The sequence below is a fragment of the Bombus affinis genome, chromosome 8 (assembly GCF_024516045.1).
Source record: "Bombus affinis isolate iyBomAffi1 chromosome 8, iyBomAffi1.2, whole genome shotgun sequence".
In the NCBI taxonomy this organism is placed as follows: domain Eukaryota; kingdom Metazoa; phylum Arthropoda; class Insecta; order Hymenoptera; family Apidae; genus Bombus; species Bombus affinis.
In genome coordinates this window covers 7,162,734-7,186,551 of record NC_066351.1, presented here as the reverse complement: position 1 = coordinate 7,186,551, position 23,818 = coordinate 7,162,734, and the positions used below count along the sequence as shown (strand labels likewise).

General features: G+C 29.9%; 2 protein-coding genes across 6 annotated transcripts in view; one reads left to right on the top strand and one right to left on the bottom strand.

The window, feature by feature from the left end:
• LOC126919871 (trace amine-associated receptor 9) overlaps positions 1–18,238 on the bottom strand; it is a 117,908-nt gene extending 99,670 nt beyond the window's left edge. For 2 of the 5 annotated variants that reach the window (XM_050729526.1, XM_050729525.1), the window contains exons 1-2: positions 13,487–13,600; positions 11,765–11,864 (exon numbers count right to left, since the gene is read on the bottom strand). The gene's annotated coding sequence lies outside the window, so the exon portion shown is untranslated. Of the gene's footprint in view, positions 1–1,611; positions 2,193–11,764; positions 11,865–12,181; positions 12,248–13,486; positions 13,601–17,434 lie in introns of those variants that run through there. The other 3 variants (XM_050729523.1, XM_050729524.1, XM_050729522.1) reach the window with 3 other exon arrangements.
• LOC126919854 (prominin-1-A) lies at positions 14,362–23,441 on the top strand. The gene is made up of 17 exons (XM_050729487.1): positions 14,362–14,392; positions 14,916–15,299; positions 15,598–15,653; positions 15,745–15,920; positions 16,419–16,606; positions 18,530–18,625; positions 18,864–19,066; positions 19,154–19,289; positions 19,537–19,707; positions 19,931–20,030; positions 20,399–20,593; positions 20,802–21,024; positions 21,093–21,392; positions 21,602–21,760; positions 21,838–21,971; positions 22,268–22,318; positions 23,216–23,441. The coding sequence occupies exons 1-17, from the start codon at positions 14,377–14,379 to the stop codon at positions 23,259–23,261; spliced, it is 2,634 nt and encodes an 877-aa protein (XP_050585444.1). The 5' UTR covers positions 14,362–14,376; the 3' UTR covers positions 23,262–23,441.
• The last annotated feature ends 377 nt before the right edge of the window (positions 23,442–23,818 follow it).

Below are 23,818 nucleotides of genomic sequence, written 5' to 3'. Positions count from 1 at the left end.
TCAACATCCAAACCTAAACCTAAGCCTAATTTCAATGTAGAAAAACTCTACAAAATAAGAATCTACGACATATTTAAAGCCATAAATGAGATTCATAAATATGATACAGGAATTAAAATCATTCTTCATTTGTTATTTTTAGTTATTTGAATTTATTATCGAAATATATTAAATCAAGCTTCTTTCATAATTATTTTCTGTTTATATCCTGTCGTTTAATTTGCATGTATATAGTTAGTTTTAGACTAGGTTTCAGTTTAGTTCTAAAGTAAAATTAAAAATACTTAGAAATGTTTGCGATAGTTTTTCAAATCATTTTTTACTTTTTCAAATAGCCCTTTTTAATATACTACAGTTTCAAAAAAATCAGAAGTACTCTCCAAATTGTATATTATTACAAAATAGTACTCGTAAGATCAAAAATAGCTGTTCGTCCATAAAATGCAAAAATGATACATTCTTCTCTTTACAAAAAAAATTGTAACAGTAGAAAAGCTATTGGAAAGGTATGGAGGGTTCCTATAATAAAAATGAAAAGAATAAAAAGTGTTTATATAAAAAAAATGTTTAATATTCGTTGATACAAAATCAAATGATTTCTGTTTTTCAAGTCATAAATAACATAATTAACTCTATATATAATAATAAAGGAAATATATGAATTTTTGCACCGTGTTCGAGAAATAAATATATTCTTTGTTTGATGCAAATAAATAAAAAAAAAATGTCCAAAAAGATCCGAAAGGATTGATAAATAATAAAATAATAAAGATACTAAAACAGTATCCTAAAAAAGGAAAACAAAAGAATAAACAAATAAATTAAGTATGATCAAAAAAGTCAATCCTTCCTATGTTCAAACAATATGTTCAAAGCAGATTACTCAGACACTAGTTAAGATCTGACGCTTGAAGTGCAAATTTCATTGCATCTTTTACTTGGAGAGCCTCTTGTGCATGCATATAAACGCGTATGTACTTCACAAAAGAAAATATTTGGAAAGAACATATGTTTTCACGGCGTACGATTTAAACGTAGCATAATTAATAAGCAAATGTTTCGAAATTTCAAAATTTTTAATTTATATACAAGATTCTTACATGTTCGCGCGTTTCTTTAATAAATCTGATATTAAATAATCAGGGCTGACATAAAATGGTAGAAAAAGTTTTATAAATATTATTATATATTTATGTCATAATTCGAACATTCCAACGTTTGCTCTTAGTTTAGTTTAATTTAGTAAAAATCCTTACAAATTTATAAAAGATTATTCAATAGTAAGTAAAGGCATTGAATTTAAGCTTCAAGATCAATTAAAAAGAAAAAACAAACAGTTTTTCATTATTCTGAAATAAATCGTTCTATTGTTTAACATATTTGATTGTAAGATATTATTATTATTTCGTTAAGTATTAATCGACCAGAAAGAGAATAAAATTCAATAAAAGATTACAAACTTTAAACTTCATGAATAATATACTAATATTATTTAATTTGCAATTATTAATATATAAGAATATGTTTTAAAATACGGACAATTTCATTCATTGTGACCTATTGAATAATTATGAACACAAACATGTAAACGAATCAAGTATAAACACATACCCTCTTCTATGAAAAGATCATCACAGAAACCATTGATAAGTTTATGAATAGCACTAGAGAAAACACAATCACACGTAAAAGGATAATTTTTCTCTCTCCCGCTCTCGATTTTGAGAACTCTTGAAAGAACGATGAAAATCCACCACAAAACAAACAGCCAATTTAAAGTAAAACGAGAGAAATGTAGTATTGAAGCGCGTCAAACTGTTCCTTTACGATGAATCTCGGTACTCTTTCCATTCAAGTTCTCCGGGGAATCTGAAGTTTATGATTGTCAGTATAAATCGCGTGCGACAGCAACAACACATGAAATCACAAGAACGTTTTAAAAAGCAATGAATCAAATATAAAAACACAAATTTATTTTCAACTTCCAACTAATTGAATGGATAGTATTAACGATCGTTCTCTGTGATGAAAGAATAGAAAAAGTCACAATAACACGATATAGCTAGTGTACCGACGAGGTAGGCGCTGAATGAACTGGAAGGACGAAACCAGAAAGACAAGAAAGAACAGAAGAGCATCACGACGACGCGAAGGCTGACGACGCACTGACTACCCGCCTGGCTGCTCCCGACAGCCGAACACTTGGGAGAGAACACCCATTCTCCCATTCCAATCCATTCTCCCCTACTGCACCGACACGCTCTGCTATGCCAAAACCCATCCTCCCACGCGATCCTCTCCTCTACTACTACCCTCTACACACCCTCGTCTTCAGTCTTTACTGATCGGAACCGAGTGATCCACTTTGCCAAACATCGAACACCCTACGACATACTTGTGGCTATTAACACACTACTATGTTACTTGGCAAATTATTAGGTCGTTTCGCATAAGTTCTTTATCGATTTTCAATCAAATATTGCTCACTGTAAGTTGGTCTGTATCTCATCGCAATCAAATAAATTTTAAGTTGCGAAAAATCTTCAATTCTGCTCCCTGTAAATTGATCTGTATCTTATTGCAAATAAATACATTTTAAGTTGTAAAAAATTTTAAACGCTGTTCACTGTAAGTAAATCTTTATTTCATTGCAGTATAGATCGATTCTTTTCACCATCGATTTTCTATCAAGCATTGCTTTCTAAAATAGTTAAAATATCGATAGTTAGAAAGCCGACATAAAGTCTAACCTGAATGATTCTCAAAGTACTGATAACGCGTTGGTGTTTTTTAAGCAGATAAATCTACTCGATTCCATGTAACTAAGTAGAATTGAATCTTGCAGACATATAAACGCTGATTATGGCGATCAGTAATGACTTTATCGTCAATGGCACTATCTTAAAATAAAACCATAGGTATTGCTTTCTGTCAGATTTTCTGAATGATATTTTATCAGTAGATCGTCACCCAAAGGAATGGAGCCTAACTAAAAAATAGTAAAGCATAAATAAATATTTTATAGTCACAACGATATTTTTAATTAACCAGGTTTTTTTATACATTTCCTATCACTTCCCATATAAATGAATACTAGTCGTAAGCTCGTTACTTATATCATGTAAAATTATGTAAAATTCGTTTGGGATCAATATAAAAATTCTTATATTGTTAACATTATTCTTCAGTATTCAAATGTAAATGTATCTCTCTGAATAGATTATTATAAACTACCTGATCCTGTTCTGAGGCTACGAAAATTACGTGAGTAATACGTGCTATACTAATTGTAAGCAAATCGTACACTGAACTTGTCACGGCAACTGTATATGGAGATACGGATGGTGTTACGCCCTTTTTAGTTAATTATAGTTTAACGGGTAACCCCGTACGCTGGTGGAGCTATTAATCTTTCCCACTCGAAAATCCCATACGGCAAGTTGCGGTAGATCGTTTTGAATTTCACCGAGTGAATAGATTTAATATTACATTTATGATTACTTTAATCGAGTGTCGTGAAATTATATTGCAGCAATGAATAGCACAAAATTTGACTTTTACGATATAAACTGATAGCTACGGTTCGTTGTTAGTTTGTAATGTGTCTGATTCCATATGTCCGATCACATATTGGATTTACTTAGAATTACAAAGCTTTAAACCTCGTTCAAATTAATCAAGCGACTTGAAGTTGACATGATATATATATCAGATCAAGTAAATAACAACTTCAGGCTAGTAAACTAGTTTCAAGTTACTCGAAGTTGGGTAACTTGAGTAATGTAAATGAGGTTTTTGGGATAATTTTGCAAATTTTTCAGATGTTTCTAAAAGATGTCTCAAATATAACTTCGTTATTACCAATTTGTGTTTCATTTTGAGTTGTGAAGTTATTATTTCAAATTTTTATGGTAAATTGTCAATTAGCTTGTATATAATGTATTCTGAAAATTGTAGTGCAAGAGAGACGACTCGGTGTTCTATAACTCAAAATAAGACGAAAGTCAACAATAACAAAATTGCGTTGGGAGCTCCATTTTCCAGAAAATTCAGTTTGAAAACTTGTTAAGTGCTGACTAATTCCTGACTATGCAGGAGTGAACTATTCTACATGCGAATATAGCTTGAAAATATACGACAAAATTTTCTCATTTGAAATCTCGTTTTGGAGGGAATCGAATTTGAATTTGTCGAGTATACGTGCACTATGATAATCCCTGGCTAGACATGTTTGAATTCGATTTTCTCAAAAATAAAACTTTCAATGCAATTTTGTTATTTCTGATTTCCGTCTTATATTGAGTCATAGAATCTTCTTAATTTCATTTATATCACGACTTTCCAGACACAAATAAAACGAGCTATAAAACACGTTACACGTAGGATCTCATTTATCTGATCTCATCGGGGAACAACCAGCTCATATATAATTGGAGTTCATATAACAGGAACGCAATTCTCACTGGAGAATTACTCATATTAATTACTCAGAAAGTTACATTAATCATATATCTAAAAACTAAATGTAACAAATGCTCTCGTGTCAGAATACAGCTGATTATGCATTATTTTAAAAGAAGGCGTACATAGGATGTCTTCAAATTTAACAGCCAAACATTTTCAGCCTATTTTAACTGCAGTGGATCTAATCAAACAGAAAAGCAATGTATATAGATCATTTAAAATTTTATTAAATAGTTATAATAAAAATTTGACGTTCAAAATAATATAAACTCTAATCTCATGCTATCGAACTTTTATGTCTTTTTTACTTTAAATACGAAGATCAAATCGTTTTGTTACTTTAAAATCAAAATAAAACCCTATCAGTAGACAAAAACATGATTTAAACATATATCATGTTCTTCCGCTGCAGTCTTCAACTGGCATACAGATCTACAGATATCAGACAGTGTGATAAAGACAGATGTCTGATTCTAACAGAATATTTTCACTAGCAAACGATACGTTTAGCCAAAAGCTGTGAATACATACTCCTACTCGTTTGACACTTATAGGAAATCTGAGCTTTAAACTCTAGAACAGTGGAAGTTATATACTCTCATCCGTACGTATTAGAACACTTGCTGATCTCGTACAAAATATGATAACTATTCTAGATAGTTAGAGAAATAAATCGATTAACATTTTGCATTTATACCAAACAACAAAGATTCAAAATATATGGAAAAGTAGAGTGAAAACTAGTGTTTTTAAGAATTGGAGGAATTATACGTATATTATTTAAAGGTATTATGTCTACATCCCATTGAAAAAATTTGATATAAAATAAATGCTCTAAAATGAAAATCTGAAATGAAAATATAATATATTCTAACAGAAGAAATAGAATGTAATATTCAATATTATCGAATATTTAATAGCAGTTATGAATATTAATATTGAGGAAAACTGTGATTGATAGATATGGTGGATATAAGCGAAGAGAGTATTTAACTGTATTACGTATTAACTGTATTACGGTGAAATTTTTGTCGTTATACTCAATATATATATACACATTCTTTACAATATAAAATTCCAAACGAAATAATTTCTTAAAAACTTTAATAGTTTCCTAATAATAATTTATCAAATTAACCTAATTTTTCTAATGCCTTTTTGCATTGGCAGCTTATGTTAGATTTGTTAATATGAAAGAATAGTTTATTGAATATTTTTGGAAACTGTATTTTCGAAAACTATTTTCTGATGTAAGTATATCTCTTATTCCCCGCAATGTGGCAAATGTAAATGGAATAATTCGTTAATCTCGACTAAAAGAACTCGTTAATTTCGTTTCCATAATTTCCGTCCTCACCCTAATTCTCAGAAACAGTCGGATAGAAGTAACTTAATTATTCTCAAGCTAAATTCAAACCTGTAAAATATAAAAGAAACTAGTAGAAATCAACGGAGGAACAAAGCTGCATTCAGTGCACCAAGTTAGAAACAAATTAACAAGAAAGATAACTTTTATCGTTTTTTTCCTTTTTAGTCACCTTTAATTAAAATTAATCGAGTATTAGCTTATTCAATTTGAAATAATTCTATTAGATCTATACATTAAAACTCGTTTTAATATATCAAAACCTTATCACAATTCTTTTTATTGGGAAAAAAATAAAAATGACAAAAATTTTATTTCTTACCAAGTGAAATGATATCAAATCGTTCATCAGATCCGAGAGACTTGGCTTTGTTCTTTGGTCCACTGTTATTCGCTCTTTTTATCCTCTGATCTGAGCCGAGCTCGGGGAATTGCAGGCGTAAGAACTTGCCAGGAATTCGTTAATGCCGTCTTTAAAATCTTCACCGTATCGAAATTCACGGATCATTAGCGTATTTGGTAAGTGAATTCCAAACTTTCTTTCCTTCGTGTTGCTTTCTTCTAACTTTGCTTTAATTGACTTTTCATATATATTATTTACTAATAAACTACCCAATATACGTAAGTTTAATTTTCTTTAAAATAAATTTTTACATTTTACGGTAGGAAAGACGAGAGAAATTTATCTAACAATCTAAACATCTAATTTTAGTATTGTAGTACATAGTTAATATTTTTCTTGCATTAATTTTTTAAAAACAAAAGGACTAACAACCTTGCCGGAATTGATCGATTTTGTATACTTGATACATCTCAAAAGTCACTTTAAACAAAAAAAAAAAACAAAAAGCTTTTAATCATCGTGATTTCAAATTTCAGTTTACACAAGTCAAGTTATTTGACTAGAAGTCGACTGACTTTAAGTAAGTAATCAATATCTAAGATATTAAATAACGAATATCTAAAATGGCTTAATTAGGCGTATATATATTTGTGAAATGTCTATGAGAATGATAAAAACTCTGATTGAGTTTGTAACGCGAATTCGTCGCTAGTGGTCACTCCACGCTAGCAAGAATTCACACCTGGTAATTGAGACGGTGGAACCATTCACTCACTACTCTATCGGTTCGACTGAAAGAATGAAACAATACACAACACCGATCCTTTGTCACGAGTTCCTTTATTACGAACAGTCCGTTATACACAGGGCGTCCCAATATTATGATACAACCTAAAGGGGGCGATTGTACATAAGAAAATATATCGAAAATATGGAACAAATGTTTTTCATTTGAGGTTTTGTTTTCGAGAAAATCGATTTTGAATTTCCTCCGAGTACGCATGCATTTGACTATATCGTGGTTAAATGAATCACGATACACACCATATGCCGTAAGTTTATGAGTAATAATAAGACACATAATTCTTAAGATTTACTTTATTAATGTAAAAATTGTTGAAAATGTTGGCCACAGTACTGCATACACAGGTGTGCTCTCTGAATTAAATTTTCGTGCACGCTTCCCAACATATTTTCCGTTTTTAGTTCTACGTACGCCAAAATGACCATCGCGTTTAATTGTAGAAGACTCGCGTTGCCTCCGGAATAAACTTTTGACTTAATATATACGTTTCTACATAAATGGATAAAGTAAATAATGGTTTGTATCGATATTCATTTAACCACAACATAGTCAAATGCATGCGTACTCAGAGGAAATTCAAAGTCGATTTCCTCGAAAACAAAGCATCAAATGAAAAAAGTTTATTCCACAATTTGCGACTTATTTTCTCATGTATAATCACTGCCCCAGGTTGTACCATCAATACTGGGACACCCTGTATGCAAAAGAAGAAACAAGTTAGACATAGAGCAAAATTAGAACCATAGATATGACAGTGTTAATGGCACGAAAAGGTACCATGTCGCCTTTGATATAGAACTTTATAAAATCACCAATATTTTATATATTACGTTATATATGAAATGTATTAATTTCATTTATTTAATTTTAACGCGCATCTACATTCGTTTACCCGAAAAAGTCTCTCGGAAATTAATATTTTTGCAAGCGTTTGACAAACAGAATGTATTGTTAAAGCTATTTAATAGTCAGAATGTGGAACGTCAAAGCTATTTGATAGTCACAATATGAGATGCCAAGACCAAGAGGATTGTGGCAGAGAATTAAGATAATCGGTCTTTACCGATATCCGACATATTGATTGTATAGAAAGAAATGGTAGAAATTTTCAATTACACCTTACATTGTATGTATACTGCATAGACTGTAGCGAATAACAACTTATTCAAAGATGATCGAACCAATTGATTCGAAGAAGAGAACCGATCCCGTAACAGTATTATGACAAACATTTTAATACCATCATTTTCGCAATATGAATCTCTTAAAAGCTGATATTTTCATCCTGCTGTATTAAAAAACTGCGAATGCAATTTTTAATAGATGGTTAATCCATTGCACACTGCAAAATTTCCATCATCGCAATCTAATGCATACATACTTATATGTATATGCTTGTGTGATTCATGTAGGAATGTAATAAAAAGGAATTTCTTTACTGTTAATGTTAGTAATTTCGTTGATTGAATTCGATATAATTTCTGAACTTTCCATAGAGGGCATAACGAACCTGTGGTTTTTTACACGATCGGTATTTCAGAATGTGAAGCACGATGTCTCATGAAGTGACAAATCTATCACGTACCTCGTCTATAAGGATATTACAGAATATCACCTATTACCTAATACATTGTTTTATTCGACATCTCGTATGCAACATTCGTTTGTCATTACACTAGTGTCATTCCCAACGTTACCGATCTAGCGTAGAATAAGGTTATAACATTTGTAGTGGTTAGAATTGAAACTAAATTTTAATAAAGAAAAGGAAATGGAGTATTGTATGTACAGGATATTAAATAGCATATAGAATAGTTTCTGAAACAAAAAATAACTAATTCTCAGTAAGTAAAGCTCGAATGTCCTTTCGTAACGATTACCCTTTTTTGTTTTAATTATTTTCTTTTATACAGCTTATTTCACTCTTGATCCTTTAATTACACACATATATATTTAACGTACTAAATATATTAATATTTGTATTCTGTAACAATTTTATTTATTGGATTAGTATTTACACAAAATTACAACTGAAAGAAAATACTCAAATACTCATCGGTATGAAACATATGTAGTCTTTAGCGGTATTTTCAGGAAGAAACGTTCCAAAAGGCAATAAAGCGCGCTGAAAAAGAAATCAATTTGGTAGCCAAAAGGGCGATCAAAATATCTACTCGATGTAGACCCGACCAACAAACCGTAAGTGGAATACCTCTTTTGTCTCGCAACACTAATTTAGCATAATTAATTAGCTTTAAAACAGCTATAAAATAGAAAATTTGTCAAATAGATCACGGATGTAAATAAGGGTGCTTTATTATTCTGCTATACCGATTAGTTTACTACTGATAAAACAAGAAAAAAGAAACAGAAAATTCCCAAAAACACACAACACAGCAAGATGTTTAAATCGTTTACGCAACGCTAATAAATAGTAATCTATGCACTCATATTTAAATACACGCAACTGTAATTGTAAAAGGTCTCAAAGCAAATATATTATAAGCTATTGATACATGATCACTTTTCGTGCAAACTTTTTAGCTTTTTAGTACATGATACAGGAACTGGAATATACACGTCCATAGTCCCAGTGAAATGATTTGGGGCACTTTATAAACGCAATACTAAAAGAGCACGATCATTCATTGATGTAACACTAAATAGAATGGTAATTAAAACAGTCATGATGGAGGAATATCACAGCATTTCTTAATTCTTTTCTTCAAATTCTTGTACGGATGAAAAGCTATTTTTAATATTAACCACATTTATATGATCATAAATTGCAACTGTACAAAATTAATTAATTCTGTAAGAAATTATAGTAATTTATAAGGAAAAAATTCTAAGAACAATCGCGATATCTCATCATTCGCAACGTTACACCAAACACGATCATTTCTTCGCGACACTAATACATAGAACAAACCGATGTTAGTAGCTTTTCGTAGCTCTAATTCAAAACGTAATTAACACTCGTTCGCAACTCTAATCCAATTCGTAATTAATCACTCGCAACACTAACAAAACAACCGCGATTTGCCCAAATTAGTGGTAAACCGAACTGTACATCGCCCAAGAAACAAACTACTACTACTACTACTACTACTATTACTAAATACTAGAAACACTATTACGAGTACAGTGACAAAGTAACAACTTGTTGATGATTCATAGAATGGGAAGCCATTAACCTGTTAACTGCAGAATTTAGTTTCAAAAATCCCTTACGGGGTGCGTAATTAAAATCAAACAATGACGAATATACACATCAAACGCAAAAGCCTACTTAGAGACGACATCCCGAGACGCCTCTGACACTCGAGTTTAGCACACTACTTTCACGCTCTAATTTACATACTATTTTCCTCAAATCGTTTGACCACGGCTGGCGAGAATTGCGTAAAACACGATATAAATACGTGTACATCTCAATTTTGATTAGAAATGTTTATAATTGAATGAGTATATGCGCCTACTAAAAAATGATATTACTGTGATAAATGAGATATGAAATTTGGTATTATTATTAGAATTTGATTAGGATTAGGATTAATAGTAATATATTTTTTAGAATTAGAATTGTAAAATAATTATTGCATTATTATGAATTTTTCTATTTGAAATTATAGCGAATAGAGTAATAATAATCAAAAGGACGCAGTTCCACAGCTTAACCACACACACACACACACACACATACATACATACTTTCGAAAATACATCGTGCGCAATACGCTGGCGCATTATCAATCACTAAAAAATTATTACAAGTTTATGAACTATGGTTATGGTGCTCATCGCATTTCTTTCACCCACGTAGCACCTGAGCACGTGAATTAAGTTCTCGCAGTGGACACAAAAAGAGTTAAACCTAAAAATCCTAAGCTAAACTATGATTAGTGTATCTATTTTTATCTAACGGGCTAATGATCTTTCATTTCGCATTTCCACGGCTTATTACAAATTATTACAGATTATTGCAAATTATTATGATTTTATGCTTTACTTTACTAATTTAAGGAATCATTAAAATTCTAATATTGAAAGAAGAAAATTAAAAATGAAAAGGACTCTATGTATCTATCAAAAAAGAAGTTCAAGCTTAGTAGAATGTAATAATTGACGCCAAGTTGAATATTAATGGGAATAGCCTCAGGCGATTCCTTTGTCAAAGTACATTTTCGACAAAATGAAAGCAGTGTTTCAAACTTGTTGCTTTGATCCCAAAATCTGGCTGTCGCGAAGTGCCTTCTTGCATTTGATATTCAGTAGCTACATGGTTATACGGAGAAATTTGAACTTCAACAGCTTTATGTTTGAAATTATATCCGAGTTTATAACATAAAACATTACACAACTATGTTATTAGATCTTAAGATAAAATATGATTAAATCAAAAACATTACCATAAAATAACTGTAGTGAAATCGGAGGATATCCGATTTCTCCGTTATATTCCGTTTTAGTAATTCCAATATTCATTATCTATTGAAATATTCACATTTCATCTATATACGCATATTCAGCGAGCTTTTATCGATACCATTGATATGAAATTTTAATCATCAAAATTCGCGATATGCAAGAAGACCTTCCTCCCTGAACTAATAAATAAAACGCATAAAAAGGAAACGTTGCTACTCACGGGTATAACAAATACCCGTAGTCGTTATGCTCGCTAAAAATTCTGCGTAATACAACCAGTCACCCGTGTCGATATGGACCTTTCATCCTACGACATGATTGGGTAACCAAAAGAACGAAAATGCATGAGACTCACCATTGCATACGAAGAGTAGTGCCATCAATGTTACTGCGGTTCAGAAAATGCCATCACGAAGGAATAGGATCCCATGGTGCAACTGGAAATTGTGGAAAATCTTCAGAAAAAAAAGATAGAACTCTATTAAGTTTAAATCTTTAGTGCTAATGAAGATTGAAATTCTAATAAACTGTAATAACGATAAACAATTACAATTCCGATCTACAAGATTAAGAATTAGAAATTTAAAATCTAATGATCGTCCAAGCAGGTTAGATGTTTTTATTTTATAGTTCAATACTGACACTTTCAAATTTTATTTCAATAAAAAAATCAATAGTTGCAACTCTCCAAATTATCTTTTTGATTAAAAATGATTCAAACAAAATATGAAGAAATAAAATTAATGGAAATACAATAGACAAGAATACTTACTACATATTTTTAACTCTTGAAGAGGTTAGATTCTTTTAAGAGAAGCACTGATTCTAATACCGAAAGCTGATATCGAATTTAAAAAAAAATATCAGAAAAGAAAAATAAAAAACACTACGAACAAACACTGACTCAAATTTCGTGCGTGAATTCTAACTGAATTTTCAATAATTAAAAGCTATTGTACTCTAAAAAATATTGAAAATAACACTGCGCAACAAACATTGACTCTACTGGCCGCATTGCGCGCGATCATAAACATTCTCCGAAAATAAAACTGTATTAGTAAAGAGGGCGAACACAAAGGAAAACAAAATGTTTTATTTTCATATTTTACTTTTTCTTCTTCTAAAGTGTTTATTTAAGAAAATGCTACTAAATCTGCCTATTAATTGTTATTTGCTCCTTAACAAGAAGGAAATAACAAAGAAGTATACACATATATAAAATATCGTTTACAAATCATAAAATACCTCCTAATATTGCCAAATATCTATGAATCGATCGATCGAATTATTCATATGAATCGCTTTGCAAAAATCCAAGAAATTGCGAGTGTTCAAAGGAAACATTCTAACAATAAACTGTGTTTGTAAACAATGTTTCATAAATATACAACTATATTTGCAATAAATCGAAATGTTCTACTAAATTTCAGAACACTGCATAAAAGCTGCATCTAACCTTAAAATTGAAGGATATCTGTCATTAAGATTCTTTCGTAACAATAATAAAAATTGTGATAAAAGTTATGATTCATTTAATTATTTTGAAATAAAGAAATAATTTAATATATCCATACATGAAAAAGTGATTGGTTTAATCTTTTTTACTTTCATTTTTACGTTCATATATCAATGCATGATAATAATACAATTATGCATTATCAATTACGTATTATTATACAATGTATTAATTACTATGAAATTAGATAAATTATAAATTACAAATCATCGATCCGTCTACTAATTCATTCATGACTTTTATTCGTTCGAGTTTACTTATGTAATTAACCAATAATTGATCGAATAATTTGTACAAAAGACAACTAACACAATTTAAAATAGTTAAAGCCAACTATATTAACCTAAAGTAACAGCCAAACTGAAATTTTGCCTCAAAAACTATTAATACAAGATTTGTATAAGTTAAAGCATTCAAATAATCGAACATATATTCAACCAACCAAAAGAAAAACAACATATTTAAAAAAAGCTACTAAATTTTATTATACAGATTTATAATAAATGATTAAATGAATACATAGTAATGAAATGGATTTAATAGTAGTGTATAAATGCTTACAAGATAGCAACAAAGGGTATTACGCAGTTAATAGGTTAACGACGCGTTCCCAATGAGGACACACATGCCTACGTGATGACTTTCGACAGTCAAATGACTCCCCGCGCTACAGGTATGTCTATAAGCTTAGCGAGGGGTGGAGGAGGGATAGCACAATTTGGCGGGATAGAATTCGCGCGCGGTTTATTCAGGATTTGAATCTAATCTATCTATATTTGCGCGCACCAATTTATTTTAAACAGACGAAAGAGAAAGTTCTGATTATATGTTACATAACTTTGCAAGAATTATGTTAATATTAAGTATGTAAGCATATGTAGATATTCCCATAAGGATGTCAAAGGAAGAAAATCTTTTTATCACAGATGAATGATGAAATTTAAAAAATGTTTAAGAATGTCACAGAAGTAAAATAATTTTATCGTCAAAGTATTAAATAAACTTTATATTATATATAAGTTAATATTAAATATTAAATAAACAATGTTATAGAAAGAAATTATTGATGTAGTTAAAATTACAGATTGAGAAAAGCAATAAAATTAATATTAAAACAATTGTTTTTATTTAGAAAATATGTTGATAATTTCAACAATTCTAACTATTTTAATAGGCTAATTATTAAAAGTTTTAAATATTAGATATTTTTAACTTGGACATTTCTCATTTCAATGTTATACATATAATATATGTGCGTGTTTTTATATCTTTTCTATTAGAGTTCAACAACATCCACACTTACAGGGTTTCAAAGAAGCCTTAACAAATCTTTCGAGTGTCAGTTCACATATAGCCACGATTCAACAGGGTTGTTCTATCGCGTTTCCGTGTTATATGTATTATCTTATCGAAGAATATATCGAAAAACTGTAACGTTACAGTGAAAGAAAATGATCCTTTTGAAAGGTGTGCATTACTTTGTATCTTCATTTTTTGTTTACTTATTAATAAAGACACTACAAATCCTACGAACATACTTGAGAAATGAATACTTAACACAATGAAAAAGTTAAAAGTTGTTACTTATTGTAAAAAGAACCTTTAACTTCGATAATTAATTTTCTAAAATTTGGAATCACTTTTCTAATTGTTCCTAAACATACTGAATCTTGTGCTGTAATTTTTAATCAATACTAAAAAATATAAAAAATTATAGTTTCTACTTCGATAGATCTTTGACTGAAGATTTTTCTAAAATAACAAAATTCTAAACTGACATGTTTTTTTAAATTCTTGAATTCATGGAATAGGTTGCGACTTAAAAATAATAAACGATAAAAGATATAAAATATTCAAAGTAAAATTGTCATAAGCGCAATTTTATAAAATAATATAAAACAGATATAAATATGATATACTATTTTACGTGCTTTGATTTTGTATATACGCTTTCTGACTATCAATGAATAAATCTCTCTAAATATTTTAGGAATATTTGTACTATTTTTTGCCTCGGAAGCTCTGGGTCAGTTTAATGGTATAGTTGAAGCGAATTCATTCTCAAATAGCGACAATTACACTACTACAGACAGCTTTATCATTTTTCACACACCAAGTGAAACACAACGTGATGGAAGAGAAATGGTAGCCGATGTTCTAGTTCATGGACCTAGAAATGACACAAATATTTCACATTTGAAGACATCTGTGATCTCTACAGATTGGAACAATTGGAATCCGAAACTTAAATTTCCTACGACCAGCTCCGAAAAACAGTACAAAATGGCAAATTTACACTTGGACAGAGGAATATTTGTTTTTGATTTTCTACGAAAATTTCTATCACTTGTTCAACCTTACGACGTACCAATTGGTAAAGTATACAATCTTGAAATCTTATTCATTATTCTTATTCATTATACTTGTGTTTAAAATTTAATGAACACTTTGTATTGATATCATAATTTCAAATATGATATATTTTTTTATATTTAACATTATGTTCTGTAAATAATGAAAGTAAAAATTACAAATAATAACAATTTACTGTGATATTCGTTTCAATGTTTTATGTTCAATGCTCCATTATAGAAACGATATTAAACAATCATTATTCAATAATTCTAAATGGCAGAAGCATTTTCTAAAACAATATTTTATATTACCTATAGATTTATTAACAGATGCGATAGAAAACCGATTAAGTACGTCAAGATTGATTTCGGAGGTAAGACAAATTTTTCTATGCTTTGTACATGACGCATTTTATCAAAGTATATAATGAAACTTTCTCATTAATTTGGTTTAATTGTTAATAGTCAATACATCTGGAAACAGCATTGCTGGCAGTGCTTGGTATGTGCTGCATTTTGTGCTGTGTAATACCTGGAATTGAACTTTGGCTTGCATGTCGTCCAATAAGGGAAGATTACAAACCGAGTCAACATCCTGGCGCGCTTACATTTTTCCTGGCATTTTTCGTTTGTGTACTCGGGTAAGCATTGTTACAAATACTGATGGTGAAATTTTTAGATACAAGTTGTTCTGCAACAGGTATAACAAACTTAAATCACTTTATAATACGATTCATCTCATTTTAAATCGCTTCAAAACTTATGATATTTGCTGATAATCGAAAAAAATAAATTGTACGAAATTTCAACTTTCTTTCTCGAATAATTCATAAAATATTCAGAATTAAAGATCCGAAAACTTGAACGAAACAATAGATCAACCGATGATGAGACATTTATGTCGACAAATTAAAGGCATCTTCCATGTTAACAAGAATTGAACATTTAAACATTTAACATTTAACATTTAACATTTAACATTTAAGCATTTTTCAACATTTCTTGTATACACTCGAAAATACGCTATAAGAAAATACAATAAAATTAACTTATACATTTTCTTTAAAATAATAACTTCTTCAAAATATTGTTACAAAATCGCTTACACGTATTCATAAATATGTCTAACTTACTTTTAGATTGGGCATGATTACAATGATCGTATGTAATGAGACAGTATCTGCAAGCGTGGAACAATTTCCAATTGTAGTTGAAACTGCCTTACAAGACTTAAACGATTATCATAGTAGCACAACGATTCAACTACGCAAATGTCTTTCAAGGAGTCTAGATGTGGCTAGCGAAGCAATTCTTGCAGATCTAGACAGTAAGTAGAATTTTGTTCTCTTCCACGTTGTACCTACAAATATCGTTTCTCTATATAATACAATAAACGTGAAAAATAATGGTATTGATCGCCCTCATAGAAACAGATTGAATTTTATTTGAAACATTTTTCCTGATAAAGAATAATTTGCGAGATAATTGTATGGAAAAATTAAGGACGGGAGATCCTGGAAATTATCGTGTACAATTTAAAAATATAATTAAAAAATGTGAAGTTGAATACGACGTTAGGTACATTTTCGGAAGATAAAAAAATACGAAAAAATTTTTGTAATATTATACAATGACATCTATGAACGGAGAAATTAGAACATTCATGTGCGTGTAATGAAAGCTATAGAGATACTAAATATCTTATAATGGGTCTATCGTCGTTAATAGGCTAACCAGTCCTGCAAATTGAGCTCGTTAGTGTGAACAATACAGGGGATCGTATTATGTGCGTTTGTCATTGTACAAAGCCTGATCCTATCGTGTTACGTACTGATTAGTAAGAATATCTTATCAACAAAGTAATCTATTGATTAAATAGGATAGATCGTTTTAAATTATAATAAATCCATTTATTTAAACCACCTATGACTTGAATATTAAGAAAGTAATAACAGTGATAGATTGTTTAAAAACCTTACAAATTTACAACATTTATTTCATTTTATCTGATTCTGCAATTTATTACGGTATTATATTAGTACACAATACAATATTTTAAATTAGGAATGTCTGAAAATATATGGACGTACAAATGGGAAATGATTAATCTTTATAGCTAATGATAAAATATAAATGTTACAATCAACCTACTTACATAAAGCGATGATCTGTTGTTGCATAACGCTTCCTTGGATAATCACACGCCCTCTCCCTCTCCTATTATTCTGCAACCCTAACCGAGTAACACGGATGGGGAACGTCACCTAACTGATTATGAGTGACACGTGTCGATCTTGTGTGATGAAATTTTATATTTATACAATGCGAAAATTTAAAAATATTATAATTTTTTATTGATTATTGAAAATTGTGAGAAATACATGCATATAATCACACGTGATGACTAAAAGTATTTCATGCAAAGAGGTCGGTTGCGATTTTAATATTCGTGTGTGTATACGAACTTTTTTTAGTATTTTTAAATAGTTAAATCTGCCATCTTAAAACTTTATAAAGCGAAAATTGGAATATTCAAAAAAGAATCATAAGACTGAAAACGAAATACATGTATAATATGAAAGGGATACGAAACTTTGGAAAACTCTGTATATTATTGTTTTAAACCTCGAGCTATAAGTTGACTCGCTCTTGAAATGTTAATATAAAATATAATTAATATAAAAATATAATTATATTATCTAATTTTTATATCATTATAAAAATTAGAATTTTGTATTTAACCTAGAACTTTGTAATTAGCAAATGATGCGATTAGTTCATTTAGCGATGTACGTCACGCGTGGCGCACGATGTAACTGTGTTGGAATTCGCGAATATTGAACGCTGATAGTGACTGAGGAGTAATCTCTAGTATGTCGCTTGACTACCTCACAAGCGGAATTGAGCTGCATTCTCCTTAGTACAATGCGCCAAGCGCTCAATCACGCGACAAGCGTTCAAAAGGTAGACGTCGATTTCTCTTTAAACTACTGCTCGAAAAATGACTCAGTCCAGCCGATATCCGTGAAATCTATTATAGTCACTAATCGCAATACGAATTGTCAAGCGCTTTGACATCTCTATAAACACGATATTGTTCAAATTCTAATTATCTTCTTACATATTTTTATCAGTTATCAGTCATGTGGAATTATTATGGAATTTTAACGATGTGCAAGGCAAACTATCTATCGCAAAAGCGGAAATATTACGTATTTATGTAGAATAAAAATATGTTTATTTGTTACAGATATAGAAGAATTACTGGGAAAGCCAGTGCAAGATGAGTTATCCACTGAAACAGGACTAGATAACGCATTAAATATGCTTGTAGATCTCGCAAATGGTAAGACAACTATGACTAGAGTATTTGTTATGTACCTATTCTAAACGTCAAGATAGTGAAATTAATAAAAGTAGAATAGCTAAAGTAAAGTAAAAATAAAATTGGTTCTCTTATTGTGACTGGCATTTTAATTAGTGAAATGGATATGACCACGTCCGATTTTGCATGTTGATGACGACGTGGTTGTGACAAACATATTGTACACATTATTTATCATTATAATATTATTATATTTCAGCCAGCTATAAAATTTCAACCAATGTTGAATCTTTATTAAGCGACGGTGAAAATATTCGTAGTCTTGGGAAGCAATTAAGTCGTGAAATTGATGATTTACGTCGAAATTTGGAAAGCACATTGAGAGCTTGTACCGGACGTGATCGTCCCCTCTGTACCATTATTGATTCTTTTGGATTACGATTAGCTTTACGGATAGATCAGGTAAATTGAATCTACTCTTATACAATTAGTATATGCTATTGTACGCTCAATGCAAAACCAATAACAACGGTATTTGTATTCTTATAGTTTCTGAGAGATGATCATTTGCTGCGTTTACGTGATTTGAAACAAGAAAATTTTACAGAAACTATTCGTCAAGCTCGAGGAGAGTATATGTACATTCCACAACATATTGCGAGGAATAGTTTAGAAGTTCGAAATCGTAAGTAAAAATGTTTGTTAATAGTGTATAATATTAAGCATCAATGCGAACAGTGAGTGTAGGAATAATTTATGGAAGGATTGTGGTAACACAAATATTAGTATAAATACTGTTAATAGATATGTATATTGCACGTCTATGGTTGAATTCTTAATATTAATTTATGAATTAATAATATCCTTATTATCTTAATTGCATTTGGAAATACAGCGAAAGATATGATCAAATAAGAAGGAACGTCTTTCAGAAATTCGACGTGAAGTGAATAAAATGCGTGCAAGAATCTTTGATGAAGCACGAAATATGGAAGCAAGCAATTCCGAGCTCGTTAAACAATTAGAATTTGCAAGACGTCTACTGGATTATACGACACCATACATAATAGTCATCGAACATGTCAGATGGCTTATAGGTATTGGTAAGTAATATATTTCCTTAAATTACATGTATATATGTATATATCTTCTAAGATTAAAATTTTTTTTAAGAATATGTATAGATATAACGGTAGAAAGAGACAGGAATTTATATATAAAAGATATTGTTTATGAGATGAGCAAATGAAAAAAGAATAAAAGAAATATAAAATAACTATAGTAGTAAATGAATAAAATACTATGGCTTTTATTTATATTTTATAGGTGCCGTTCTATGTATCTTAATTGTCTGGTTATTATTGTTAGGAGCTCTTTCTTGTCGTTGTGGTTCTTCTGTAGATAAAGTACGACTTACACTTTTATGGTGAGTATGCTACATTTAATTAAATTTAGTGCATTTATTCTCTTAGTAATATTACAGTGTAAATAATACTAGATTATAAAATAATTTTCATTTGTACACACACATACACACATATTTTAATGAAATATGGGAGATATTTCTCGATAAGATGTACTTTTTCTGTTGGTCACTATACCTTAGAGAAACATAAAGACTATTAAGGTTAATACTCTCTCATAGAGAATAAAAATGTGCATCGATCGGAATACAAAAAAGTACTTTGAAAACTAACTGTACTTAATTATCTTTTATTTTTCCTTTCTTTCTTACATCAATTAAACAGCAAAATTATGAATTATGAAGTATCGATTGCAATTTTTACATTTCAGTGGTGTATTTATGGCTTGTTTCATCTCAGTTATATTATGGGCAGTTTTTCTAATGACTTTGATGTTATCGAGTCATACAGAAATGTTAATCTGCCGTCCACTTCATGATCCGAATTATAGTACAATGCAAGCTATCTTGGAAACTCGAGTATTCTTAGGAAAAAGATTAAGCGTATCTTTGAAAGATCTATTCGAGTAAGTCGATTGATTTTTTTGATATATATTAGAAATGAAAATTTATCGTATCAATAATACACATTTTATTGTGAATGGTACAACTAATAAGGGAAGTTACACATAAAATAATATTCTAGTAAATTATATAAATAATGTTCTAGAAAATTTTAACAATATATAAATTGATGCATTGATTTACAAAATAATTAATAATCTGCAATTACAGAAAATGTCGAGAAAACGAGCCCGCATATCCAGCTTTTGGATTAGGAAGTACAATGAAGTTAGAACAACTTACTGCATATTGGACTTGGTCGAGCTTTACCAGAATTATATTAAAAATTAAGGTTGAATTGAAGACTTTAAAAATATTTACGCCGTATTTGCGACAGCAACTACATAATTTATTATATGCTTGTGGCTTGAATTTGACAGAACATAGGATTATGGTAGTAAATCCTTGATTAACACTTTCTATAGATAATTTAGATTTGTTGAAGATATTATTTGCCATTAGATCCAAGGAAGAATATTAAATAAAGATTTGGAAGCAATGTCGGATCAACTGGACAAAGTTACCGAACAAATGAGCGACAGATTGACAGCCAGAAGCTTGGAAACTATTGTAATAAATATGCAAGATTTGACTCTAAGGCGAGTGAAACCTTTAATGAAATTACAGGACGCATTGTTATATAAACTCGCTGCATTAGAATTACAAGTGCAACCATTACGACAACAGGTTAATCAGTCGCTTACTAATTTGAAGACTATTCAATATTATATTGATAATCAAGGAGATAAGATTGCTCAAATGGTACGTATTATTTGATTTGCCAACTCGAAATAAGATTTAAAATTTTGTAATAACCAATGTAATCTCAAAATAATTAACCATAAGTTTTACTAATTATTTATATTGTAAAAAATTGTACGATAAAAATGTTAAGTTGAGTTAGAAAAACAGAAGACACTTTCGTTTATTTGATTGAACACTGTATTACGAATATTATACTTTTCGTACAGAAAACAAAGCTTTACACAGATCGACTAGCTAATTATTTGGATCAATGGAGATCCCACGTATTGTCCGAAATGGGCAATGGAGTAGCAAAGTGCCGACCGCTTTGGGACATTGTAGAAGGAATTAAACTTTTACTATGTAGTCATTTTTTAGGTAATTTGGTACGTATATGTTGGAAGATATAAATATGCTTCAAAATATTATTCGAATAAGAGTTTACTCTTTTTTAACTTCTCAGAGTGGATATTGGTTTGCTACGTTTTTATGCATAGTTATTATGATAGCAAGCACACCAACTGCTCATATTTTGTCTTTGATATATAAAAAATTTCCATCTGTTACAAAAGACGCTACTGTTATATCCACAAGATCGTAAGTACCAAAAATTTTCTATTTGATATTTTTGGTAAGTATTTTGATTAATTTATGACATTATGTATGGAAGATTTAATAAGTTTTAAAAAGTAACGAAATAAATAGATAGAAAGAGTATTTTAGAAGAACTTATTTTAGGATACATATTTATAGGCAAAGTTATAGATTAATTAAAAATTATTCAAAGATATTTAAAATCCAAATAACTAATTATTTTAGAAATTTCATTAAGTACATTTATTATGCTAATATATAATATGTACTACACAATAATTATGTATTTTTAATTTCAGAGCAGATCCTCCGACCGAAACCAACGAACAAGAAAATTGGAATACACCCGAGTAAGCATACATTTCAGTTAAAAACAATATTTCCATTGATATGAATTACATAATTATATAGTTAATACCCTTTCAAAATGTAAAAAATTATTTAAATTTTCCATAAGTAAGGATTCATTTAAGTTTAGTATTGTTTAAAAAAATATGTAAGTGACAAATATGAAAGATTTATATTAAAGATATATTGTACATTGTATGTCTTTGAATTATTTTCCAATCTTACTATTGTAGTATGGCCTTCTTATTGGTAGACTTCGTTCTTTTACTATAGGTACCATATCGTTTCGAATATTTCAGATAATTATTTAATAAAATTGTAGTTTTTTCATCCTAGGAAATAGCTCATTTGTGCAGTTAATTTTTGCACATGTCATAAAATCCACAATTTTTTAAATACTTCTAACAAGCCACTCTTCTAGCAAATTGACGATACGTATAGCAAGTTCAAATGGACGTGCTTTAAAAATTCATCAGCAAAAATGTCATAAAAATCTAATGATATACATAAATAGCTAAATAATCTTTCGTAGATGACTCATTCATTGTCGTCTCATGTTTATGCTAAGTTTGAACATAACTTGCTACTTGCTTTATCTCATCCATACAGTTGAGTGATTACACGAATCCAAATCACAATCATTCATCCAAGTACTAATATATTTTGCATATAACTCAGTAAAAAATAGCTTTATAGGAATAGTTTTATCGTCGTGCAATCATACTCAAAAGTCACAAATGTATAGTAATATGTATAGTAATTTATTGAAACCAATATAATACGTAATATTTATAAATACAAGCTTGTATAAGTAAACATTACGTAAATATCAAATTAATAGAGGAAAGTATATTCAGCTAAATTATATCCACCATAATAATGAAACAATTCATTTCCAGACCACCACCACCACCACCACCCGAACCCGAAGAAGGATGGCAATAAAGATTAGAAATATTTCACCGAATAATTCATTCATATTTCTGTATTTCTGCATAATGTGTTTTCACTTTTGCAATCAATACTTAATGCTTATGAAAGTTCTAATTGATTAAACGGTATAAATATTTGAAAAATTAAATCGTTGTTATTAATCTCAATAAATATACTACTTCTTTATTTATACATTGATTAATTAACTTACTTGCCCATATGTGTATACATTATGCGCATACATATGTTCATGTTATTATAACAACAACTTTTCAACTCTAAGATTTTAATATAGTCAGATATGTAGTTTAATGTATATCTATGTATTTAGGACTGTATTACATAAAATACGAACCCGTTCTATTGAGCAGGCAGCAGTAGCTTGTCCGATAGATAAATCCGTGCAAAAGAACTCTTTACAACCAAAAAAGTCTTCACACAGCCAAAAAAGTTGAGTCTTCATTCTTGTTATTGAATGACACGACGAGAAGTCGACACCGTAATTTATCCTGCTCAGCACCTCCTGGTAATTGTGAAACTAAAGGTGGACAGTTTGCTGTTTTATGATA